Below are 11456 nucleotides of genomic sequence, written 5' to 3' on the forward strand. Positions count from 1 at the left end.
TATAATATCCTGTTTAGCTGTACATTGATGTGTTCACAGCAGATCCTGTATAGCTGTAAAAATGTACGAATTGTTTTCACCGAAGAAGCAGTGAGTTTTCTTGAGGCTATTAGCGGATTTGATTGCTTTGTTAAAATCCATAACATTTGCTCTGTTGAAGAGCATCAAAGAAGAAATGTCTTTGTGTGCCTGAAAGAAATAGTTTGTCTGCAAATCAGTTGGTTCAAAGAAAAGCACCGACAGAAAGCCTGATAACTATCAGACGTAGCCTCGCTTGTTCTATTTGTTCTTCGTCGTCCTCCATCCCTCACGCAGACACACACACACACATACAAAGTGCACTTTCTGTCCACGTCGAGTTAGAGGATTAGAGTTGATTTGATGGAGCCTGCGCGGTGATCCTCGAGTTTAAATCCAGGCCTAATTGGTTGTCAGAGCAATTTAATCCCTTCCTCCTCTTCCCCGAGTCAATATGACATCTCTGGAACTTCTATGCATAAAAACTTGCTTCTCCTGCTCAGAAACAACAGATGAGATCTGGTAACATTTGATCTGTTGGGATGTTTCAAATCCTCGAATCCTTCCAATCTGAGTTTTCTTTTTGAACAATGTGGCTTCTGTTTGCAGGATTGTTTTAATTATCAAGTTGGATGAAGTTCTCGTTGCCATGTGACCGTACACAACAAGATACTGTGTGGATAGTTTCACTGTGTAGCAACGTCTTTGTATCTCCTGCACAAGGACGTACTGGGTTTTCATTCATTGTTTTTAGGTTTTTTTTGAAAATGCATTCAACATGTTCGTCACTAACAACTGTAACCAAAGAATACCTTTAAGTGCCCAGACCAGTTGTTATTTTGTGCTGATGTTTTACAGGGAGAAGCTGGTGCCGAGGGTCCTGATGGGAAAACTGGACCTGTGGGACCTCAGGGGCCTCCTGGAAAATCTGGTCCTGAGGGACTGCGTGGAATTCCTGGTCCTGTTGTGAGTACCTTTTGCCAAAGATCTTTGTTATGCCACAGGTTTCACATTTCAACAACACATGGAATTTATTGAATTCATCTGTATGGAGAAGATTACATGGTTGATAATGAATGTTGGTATCATGGATACTTTTTGAACATGTTTTGCTTCTTAAAATATAGTTTAGTATCTTTTAAATCTAGTAATTTGATTATTTTCGTGTTATTAGCCAAATACTGTGATTCATTTCTCTTTATTTTCAGGGTGAGCAAGGACTGCCTGGTGCTTCTGGTCAAGGCGGCCCTCCTGGACCTTTAGTAAGACATGTTCTCCCACCTGCTCACTCCTTGTTAAAAAGGTCTTATGTTGCTGTTTAGCCATTAAAGGGACATTGGTCATCTGTGGAAAAAACAAATGTGATGTTAAAATATACCAGATTTTGGTGTCATAACATTACAGTATTGTGGCGCTGCAGCGTGTTATCAATTAGTCGATTCAGAGAAAAATAAACTATTTTGACAATTGAATAATTTAGCTGAGTCAGCTGAATGACTCGTTGACTGTCGGCTAGACAAGACATTACATTTGATGTTATACAGTTGATTTGAAGGAGGAATGGAGAAGCGGCACCACCGATGCAGAGATCTGTGACGGCTGTCGCTGTAACATCGTGTGTATTCGTTTCACTGCTAGTTATGCTTCACAAACTGACTCTTTCCCTCCACAGGGCCCCACTGGACTTCCTGGTATGAAAGGTGACTCCGGATGGAAGGGAGAGAAGGTAAGATATTATTACGATGCGAATCTCAAATTGCTTTATTGTGTATTTTCTCATATCTGCTTATGCACCTTATCTGCAGCTTCCAACGTAAGCAAACGGCTGGGCCTGTTGCCTCCATCTCTTTGTTGAGTCTATCCCTGTAAGGATAAAGCAAGCTTCTGCTTTGTGCTTTCACACAGTGATTTAATGCACTGAATGAATATGTATGAGTCCAGTAATATTATCGCTGTCGTGGTCATTGGTTAAATGCCAGCATGCAGTAGTCAGACCATAACTCTGCCAAACAGCAGGTGCCGAGACAGGCCGCCATTGTTAAATATGACGACCACCATAAACACACTAATTATTTATCGGCAGACATGAGAGTAGAACTGTGGTCATCCGGCCAGACATTGTGCTTGAACTTTAAGGTAAAATATGCATTTTGGTTTTGCTTTGAAAAACTGCTTTCATTTTCTGCAGATGGTGAATGAACAGAAATTAAAACTTTAACATTTAGCTACAATGTACGAACAAGTAGGTGAAAGACTAAATATGTAAAAAGGGAAAATACAGCAGGGAACTAAAACATGCAATGTCTACAGGTCAGACTGTTTCTGTAAACATTAATACAGAAGGTGGAGAGGGCAAATATACTCTATATCGAAGGGCCAATGTAACAGGTTGCTTTATATACATATACGTAATTAGTACAAATATTGCTTTTGTCTCCCTCTTTGTTCTTTATTGTCGTCTCTGCCTCCTCCAGGGTCATCCGGGTCTTATCGGTCTCATTGGACCTCCTGGTGAGTCTGGAGAGAAGGGAGACCGAGGATTGCCTGGACTTCAGGGTACTGGCGGTGGCAAGGGTGATTCTGTAAGTGTCAGGCAGAGTATGCTTTATTCAAATATACTCATCGTCTCCACTATAATGTGAATCTCATGAAGTCATAGCGCTGCATAAATGTATTCGTAAAAGTGTGACTTTCTGAGACTTAGGTCATCTTCCCACAATAACACGATATAGTAAAAGGGGATAAAGAACAAAAACAAATATTGCATTTTAATTATTTTATGACACATTTTAGGATCGCATGAAAATATTGTTTTAGAAATGTTTGGTGTCAAAATGAATGATTCTGAGATCATTGAAACAGAAAAGTTCTTAATACATGTGTGAAGAGTTTTGTCCGATGTAACGCGTAACAATAGAGCCCATCTTGCATTGAATGTTTACTTATTTTATTTGTAATTTTGTAAGTATTTGTCATATTGTGTGTTGCATTCATGTTAATATATTATATCTCTTAACTGCAAGACATTATCTATTATCTGTCATAGGGTGCTGGTGGTTCCCATGGTCCTCTCGGCCCTCCTGGCCCCCCCGGTATTTCTGTAAGTTCCTTTTATTTTTATTGATCAAAACATTTTTCAACCTTTTTTTCATCGTGGCTGTTGTTCATCTCTTAATATTTTATTTTCAACAGGGCTCTCAAGGACAGAAAGGTTCAAAGGGATCATATGTAAGTTATGTTTTCATTCTTTTCAATGTTTTAAGCCTTACATTTGCCCGTCATGTGCTTTATGAGAATGGGGTTCTTTTTAGTTATGACCACGGCACTTTGTCTTCTGTCAGGGTTCAGCAGGTCAGAAGGGAGACAATGGACTGATTGGACCACCTGGACCACCTGTAAGTGACCCGTTTATTGTCTTTAAATAGCTCCAACCAAGCATTATTGTTACGCACATTATACTCCAGAAATGCTCTGAATGTGCATTAACTATAGCATTATGATTGAACACTGCAATCACTGGAGTAGAGACAATTAGTTGTATCAATGGCCTTGGGGAAATTTGAAGGCATTTTTTTTCACTGTTGAATCATGAAAATAACTGATTCAACAGCCAATGTTTAAGTTGACAAAGGCTGCACATGCTATGGAAACCATATATATATATATATATCGATAGTAATTAAGTGCTTGACCTTAACCTCCGCGTTTCAGGGTCCACCTGGTGACATCATCCAGCCGCTGCCCATCCAGCAGGCTTCCAGAAAGACCAGGCGGCAGGCTGAGATGCAGGGAGACGAGGCATTAGCAGACTACGGCGTAGATGGCGTCGGTATGGAGGGAATGGAGGATGTCTTCGGATCCCTCAACAACCTCAAACAGGACATCGAGCGCATGAAGTTCCCCGTCGGCACCCAAGACAACCCTGCCAGGACCTGCAACGACCTGCACCTCAGCCAGCCGGACTATCCAGATGGTAGGACAGAGGCAGAATTCATCAACAGTGGAACTCGGTCTACAGTTGTAGTGGCACAACATTTACTCTATGCTCTACTTCAACAGTTTGAGTTGAATTTAGTCACTTGAAACTCTTTAAGCGTCCTCTTACTGTGCAGCTGCCAACATCCTGAGGAGAGGGAGAGGAGTTGATGAGACATGTTGTAATGCTCATCTTTGTCACTTTTATAAGCAGCTGCAAGTGATTTTTAAAGTTCTTTCGTGTCCTGAGTGTCACCTCTCCGGGTACTTGGTTCTAGACGTTGTTGGGGATGTATGAGAGGAAGACGACCGGCACTAGTCAGTGTTGAGAAACCCTTTGGATTAAAAAAAAAAAAGGAATTTCCTTCATTTGTAATTAATATTCTCTTTAAAAACATTCGCACAAATCAAAGATTAGAAAGTAACAAAAATATTTTAAAAAATGATTGTAAAGTTTTAGGTCACTATTAGGGGAACTAAATGTGATCGTAAGAACTAATGCTGTAATAATACAGGTTTTTACATCGTGTTTCAAATGTTTTGTTCCAGCAAAGCATTTCATTATGTTATTTGAATCCGCACACCCTTTATTTCTGTGTGGTTAACCAAATCATTCTTTTATATTTTTAAAGATTCCCTTCACATTCTTGAGTCGCAATTTGTTTTCTTGTTGTTATATGTCGTCATTTGGTGAACTCTCTAGTCTGTTGAAGTAACACAGTAACACAACCAATATTGAACATTTATAGTAAATGTTTGTCATTTTTGACTGAATAACGACCGAAATGATGAATGCATTTTTAAAACATTTGCTGATCGATTCATTGTGATCAAATGATTGATTCATTGCAGCTGTAAACCAAAGCTATTACTTTGGAAATAATAAACAACAGTTTTGAACCGCCTTGTGGACATGTTCACAAAAGCTGATATACATAAAACATTAGTGTATTTTCAAACAGCTGAGCTGTGATATGTGGACATTAAACAGCAGTCGTATTCACTCCAAAGCTGTGCTTCTCACCCCTTGCGCTGGCTCTGTCTCACGGCTGTTTCTCGCTCTTTCTCTCGCAGGCGAATACTGGATTGATCCAAACCAGGGCTGTATCGGAGACTCCATTAAAGTGTTTTGTAACTTCACAGCAGGCGGAGAAACGTGCATCCATCCAGATAAGAAGTCCACAGGAGTAAGTAACGGGCAAACGTTAACAAACTGTTAAATACAGACCTGAAACAAATGGTGTGTTCAGCAACACACACACAGTATCATGCATGACTCAACCCTCCCAGTCAAATGTGCATCTGTCTATTCTGCAGCCGTGTACTCTGAACACACTCATTCAGCTGACAGAGGCAATGTTAATTAATCCCACATGACAATTTGAAACCGGTTTACTAGAAACCACGTAGGAGCTATTTGCAGCTATTTTAATTGAGATCTGTGTACAGCTACTGCAAAAGTGAAACATTTTGAGGTTCTCTGATTGTCGTCTAACCTTTTCTTATCATATAGGTTAGAATATCCAACTGGCCCAAGGAGTTTCCAGGTTCATGGTTCAGTGAATTTAAACGTGGCAAAATTGTGAGTTACCCCACGTGACTTTTAAATGTCCTATTTTATTTTCTATTACCTACCTGTAGATGTTCACATCCATTTTCTCTTTGTCTCAATTATTGTAACTCTTCCTTTCCTACACTGCCTCCCTGTCATACATCTCCCTACCTTACCTTTCACATCCTTTCCTATTTACCTCCTCTCCAACTTTTATTTCAAACCATCCCGTCACCCCTCCTCACTCTCCATCCTTTTCCCCTTCTCTCTGTCCCTAGTTGAACTACAATGACATGGCAGAAAACACCATCAACACAGTGCAGATGACCTTCCTGAAGCTGCTGAGCTCCTCGGCACGGCAGAACTTCACCTACATTTGCCATCAGTCTGTGGCCTGGTACGACGCCATGGCTGACAGCTACGACAAGTCACTGCGCTTCCTGGGCTCCAACGATGAGGAGATGTCTTACGACAACAATCCCTTCATCAAGCCTCTGATGGACGGCTGCTCGGTAAATACTCATTATCTGACTTTCAGTTTGCAAAAAAAACTTTTCTCCTGAATCCCAGAGAAATCCCACTCGTCCTCACAAACGAGCCCGACTGTCATACAACAATGTTTGTACAGTGTAGAGGCAGTCTACCGCTAATTTGAGTTCTAGGAAATACTGTATGATATTTTACGAGTTACCATAAAATGCTTTTTTTTACTTTATAATGACCCTAATGATATACTCAGATTTTTCTTTAACGACACACCATACTATACCTTTTTGAATGACTTTTATTACATGCTATCCTATGACTATGCTTTGCCTTTTTTACTTTTTCTTGACATACAACATGGCTTTTTTATAGCTTTTATAATATGAATTCATATTCCTTATACTTACCTATATGACTTTTCTAGTTTTTATGATATAGTACTATGTCATTACTTTTTTTGTGACACTATACTTTGACTTTTTCTCATTTCAGAAGCTTGTTATCAAAACGGTTGTTGGTTGATTGTCTGTAAAAATCAATATCTTTGCAGAAATTCATTAATTTTCTGTAACTCATTCTTCAAGGTGATTAAGACCCCTTGTTTCTTTTTTTACAGAAAAATCTGAAGACACATTTTTTTTTCTTTGAATGATGATGAAAGTCCGCTAAGAGATTGTGAATGATACTGCACCACCTTACTAAATAACTGCCGGTCCTTTGTGTTCTCAGCTCAAGCAGGGCTACTCAAAGACGGTGATGGAGATCAACACTCCCCGCGTCGACCAGTTGCCCATCATTGACGTCATGCTGAATGACTTTGGGGAATCCAACCAGAGGTTTGGCTTTGAGGTCGGCCCCGTCTGTTTCCTGGGCTAGACACACACCTACTCCCCGCTGAAGGACAGGGTCAGAGGGTAAATATCAACACCCACATGCTGAGATCCAACATCCTACCTTCTCTCCCTGCCAAGCAAAAAAACATGTGTTTTCTTTTGTTGCCCAGAAGATCCACTCGAGCCCGGAGAAGAAGAGTGCCTCTAGGCCCTGTCATGAAGTCGCTGACCAGGGGAAACTACTCCTCGCCCTTGTAGGGCCAGAATCACATGACTTTAACTTACATGCAGTAATGGGAGTGACATCAGGAAAAGGACATTTGATGCCGTGGCGGACAGCTGCGCACTTTTAGCAACAAAGAGAAGATCCACTAAACCCAAGCCCCATCCTCCCCTTGTCCTTCTCCTCCCACCATGCCTCCCTCTCTGGATGCTCCAGGTGCTGCTCTGAATACAACCACAGAGGTGCTTTTGTGCAGAATCACAAAACACTCAAGGTGCTACAAAAAAAGTGCTTTTTGATAAAACTGTAATTATTATTGTTATTGTGTATAATATTGTTTCTTTCCGAATCCACTCTAAAAACGTGCATGTGCCCCAGCTCTTAGAGTTGAAATAAATATTTGGTGAACTATATAAAAATAAAATCCAATGAATATATTGGATGTGTGTTACAAACTAATTTGTCAAGAAATATGTCTTTTGAAAACATTCCAATTTGTAAGTAAAACAAAATAATCTTTGTGTAAATAATATGACTTTCATCTGATTTTTGTGAGAGACAACCTAACTGGAACGTGACGTTTAAAACTAAAAGCATTTGTTTTTTTCATGACATACCAGTTGGTATGTCCATCAGGATATTAAGCCATAATAAAATGAGATCCTAATATAAATATTGTAAGAAAAAAAATCACTCACCGAGATGTTATATTGTACCTCAGCTTCTATTTAAAAACATATTTGGCTCGTCTTCAACTGAGCTTATATCTTGATGACACAATCAAGTTTGATTATTTGTAGTAACTAACAAAAGAAAACCTTTTTTTCTTTTTTTGGAGGTTAATTTGTCAAACTGTTTGTTTGTTTTTCAAAATACCCCCCGAAAAAACCCCTGTCGATTTTCTTATTTGTAAACAAAATGTTTTCCTGTGCCTTGAATTGTTCATTCAAAAATATTAAAACTGGATTCTGAAAAATGCCGGGTTGAATGTCTGTATTTGAGTGCAGAAGTAATTGGTGGTCTTTTGTGATTCTGCCCTGCCTTGAACATATTACCTTCATTCCCCTTCTTTCTCTGACTCAGATTTTTTGACTTTAATGAAGATCTGTTTGCATCTCCACCTCTTCAGCTTAAAGCTATGCTAGCATAGACTTCAGAGCCGCTTTCAAACCTGTGTAATTATAGTATGTTTACAAACTATGTACAATGGAAATAAATATTTGGTGCTTGGCCAAATGCACACTGCAATCGTTTGCATTCACTTACAGATTATCCTATATTCATTTTTAGCACGTTGAGTCCGTTTAAACACTATCGAGACTTAATGCATGGTCACACATTGCATGCTGAGATCTTATGTGCCAACACAGGATGACTAAAACAATGGCCAGGCTGATTGGTCTTCCTAATTGCACCACTGGCTTTGAAGGAAATACAGTCGGACCACGTCACGAAAAAGATCTTCACAGTATCGTAAAAAGAAAATTGGATTTTACAACCACCGGTCTTTTAGCCCAAAAGTTGATGTTCCGTGAGGGGTTTTGAGTGACTACAGACACCTACCTGTGAGTGAGTGACCCTTTCAACATTTAGGTTCTTGGGTGTGTCTCGTTCATTTTCTTAAGTTTCACAGTTAGGTTTCAGTGTTTCATCAAAAAAAAAAGAGGCAAATCTGTAAATGATCGACTAATTTAAGTGTTTGCATTTGGGAGGAAAACAATTCCAAACAAGCGAGAGCATCATAATGACGGCTTTCAACACTGACTTTTGCCAACAACTATGACAACACAAATACCGCTGATGTTAAAAGGGCTTGTTCTAAGGCTCAAACACCTTTTAAATGTTTATGGCTATTAGATTAACAATGGCATAGACACTCTAGAAATCTCATAATTACACTCACAACAACTCCATCAACATGTCATGGCAGGCTTCAGTAATAAAGTGTCATTACTGTTGCCGGCCATGAAATATTGATGTCCCCTTGGTTAATGTGAAGTCGTCAGAACACGGATCCTTCCAGTCATTTTCAAACAAAGCAATTTGGAATCGGAGGCACAATAATGTCATAAGCATACAAAACGTTTACATTGTGTTCATTTATGCAGTATTGCACCATGATTATTACACTTTGGATCAATCTTTGATTCACTTGACGTTGTTTGTAGCTGACTCGCAGTGCAACATAACAAAAGCTATATTGTGCTCTCAATATTAGTGGTGAAAAACACAAGTACAGTAGTGGACGCATATATGGCTGTGAGTGAGTAACATGAGTAATCACAAACTCGCCTCAAAAGGCTTTTCAATCTGTACAGTTGGGGCCAAAAACTAGGAAGCCAACTAACATCAAGCTACTGTTGAGCAAAGCATTTTCCCTCCAACAACTTCAGCAGATGAACTGCTTAATGACCAGGAGTGCAACACCTCTGTTACACTGGAGAGTGTAACACTGGGTGAAAGAAAACCGAACAAAAAGAGCAATTGTACCTTTTTCTGGATAAAGGAAGATGAATTGTTTAAAATTGCCAGAACATGTACTTTTCAGCTATTTGGAGAGGAACACCATAAAAGCCTGTATTGACAGATAGTGGCTCTTTTTATAATTACTCGTTATTTTTTTATATTTCTTGAATTCCTTCAGACAAATCTGCTTGATTTATGGACATTTGTCAGTGGTCTCTTGTTTATTTTCTCACTACTTCAGTAACTACATGCTTTGTAGCAATATTGAATGTGTATTTGAACTGTAAAAAATAACCCTGGTCATATCTCAGAACAAATTTGAATTGAGCCACAAAGCAAGCAGCAGCCACTGTTATTGCTGGAGAGAATCTCATCAGGAATGCAGGCAATGGCTTACGAAAAAAAGAAACCTTTGTTCAAGTGCGCCAAGAAGCTTCGGTCTCCTCCTGTCAGAGACACTTCTTGAGTGCAAGTATTCCCTGTTCAAACAGTTTCACTGGGAAACACTCCAACAGTACTGTGAGTCATTGCCCAAACCATCACCTCATCCCAACCTGCTGCTGACTTCCTATTTGAAGAGGGCCTGGAGACACCCCTACTCCTCAGGTCTGCCTGTACTCACATTAGCATTGCCTGACGTGCCCAGAGAAAGGCTAAAAATGTCTGAAACCAAATGTGTGCCCCTAAGCTGACAGAGCTTTGCATCCTCCATTCTATTTTGCTGCATTTCCACCGTCTAAACAAAGAAAAGATGAACAATGTGTCCATTTCCTTAGAAAAAAGAATTGATTGGCAAACCAAAGTGAAAAGGCTTCCAATCAGGGAAAGGGTGACTCCTGCTGTCAAGGACAGGCTCTTGCTGCAGCCTGTGGACATCCTCGAGGGGAAGGTCTGAATGGCAATCAAAGAAGCCATGGATTGAGTGAAGAGCTGTCTAGGTGAAGACTGTTCCGGGCATATATTAGAGACGAGATTAAATCTATACCAATCAAGAATGTTGTAAGCAAAAGGAATATCCATTGGAAAAAGGCTATATCTGCTGTTACATGACTATTTTAGCACAATGATGAATGCTTTTAAGACTCTCAAACCCATAAAGACTCTTAAACCCATAAAAACAAGGTTGTCTTTGAGTGGCCAGATATAGAAAAGCTAATTTTCTGCCAGGGAAAAAAACTAAACAATTGAAAAAGTAAACATTTTCATTGACTTTCACCATTTCATTGACTTATGTCTGCCCGCAATTTCATGATTGCTTCAATATGAAGCTGTGTAAGCAGCCTGCTGCCTAAAAGTTAAGAGATTGGCCAGACTCTTGTTAACACGCTGTTAGCCAATTGGAGCTCCAGCTGTTGTTTGGTTGGTTCAACTTCAATTGATTTTGACCTGGTAAGTACAAATGTACTTCTTTTTCTCACATTCTGACTCCATATGTTTTGGTGTATCATATTTTTGAAATTTAAATTCATTTTTTTTTTGCATAAATAAGCTGCCATATACTATGCCTACCATTAGAAGGTAAGCTCGGTAATTTCGGTGAACTGAACCACATTTTCACGAAAAAAAGAAAGAAAAGTAGTTATGAAACAATAGTAATCCTTGCCATATAAAAGTACATTTTGCTATTTTGTTGCTGTCATAATTCTCGCCTCTTTCTCTCCCCCTCTGCGTGTGCATGCTTGCACAAAAACGCAGCAGCAGCTCCGATCTCACGCCTCTCTCTCCTATTTCCCGGTGAATACTGCCAGCTGCAACTTTTGTCACCGCACAGCTGCCGGTGGTTCCTCCACTCACACACACACGCACGCTGGTTTCATTAAAAGTCCAGAGAGAGGCAGCTGGATGATGTCATATCCGTGAAGAAGGGTCCCTGTAACCCACACGCAGCTAGGATTTTCGCTGC

At 39.8% G+C, this 11456-nt stretch overlaps 1 protein-coding gene across 2 annotated transcripts in view; it reads left to right on the forward strand.

Annotated features, from left to right (window-relative positions):
- col11a1b (collagen, type XI, alpha 1b) overlaps window positions 1-8335 on the forward strand; it is a 70778-nt gene extending 62443 nt beyond the window's left edge. The window contains exons 56-68 of one of the 2 annotated variants that reach the window (XM_079285013.1): window positions 877-984; window positions 1227-1280; window positions 1691-1744; window positions 2493-2600; window positions 3065-3118; window positions 3211-3246; window positions 3360-3413; window positions 3730-3991; window positions 5068-5180; window positions 5507-5575; window positions 5824-6057; window positions 6761-6945; window positions 7038-8335. In XM_079285013.1, the coding sequence (XP_079141139.1) occupies window positions 877-984; window positions 1227-1280; window positions 1691-1744; window positions 2493-2600; window positions 3065-3118; window positions 3211-3246; window positions 3360-3413; window positions 3730-3991; window positions 5068-5180; window positions 5507-5575; window positions 5824-6057; window positions 6761-6907 (1293 nt within the window). In that variant the 3' untranslated portion in view covers window positions 6908-6945; window positions 7038-8335. Of the gene's footprint in view, window positions 1-876; window positions 985-1226; window positions 1281-1690; window positions 1745-2492; window positions 2601-3064; window positions 3119-3210; window positions 3247-3359; window positions 3414-3729; window positions 3992-5067; window positions 5181-5506; window positions 5576-5823; window positions 6058-6760; window positions 6946-7034 lie in introns of both variants that reach the window. The other variant, XM_079285012.1, reaches the window with a different exon arrangement.
- Window positions 8336-11456: the final 3121 nt, after the last annotated feature.

Source organism: Melanostigma gelatinosum (genome assembly GCF_949748355.1).
Source record: "Melanostigma gelatinosum genome assembly, chromosome: 15".
NCBI lineage: Eukaryota > Metazoa > Chordata > Actinopteri > Perciformes > Zoarcidae > Melanostigma > Melanostigma gelatinosum.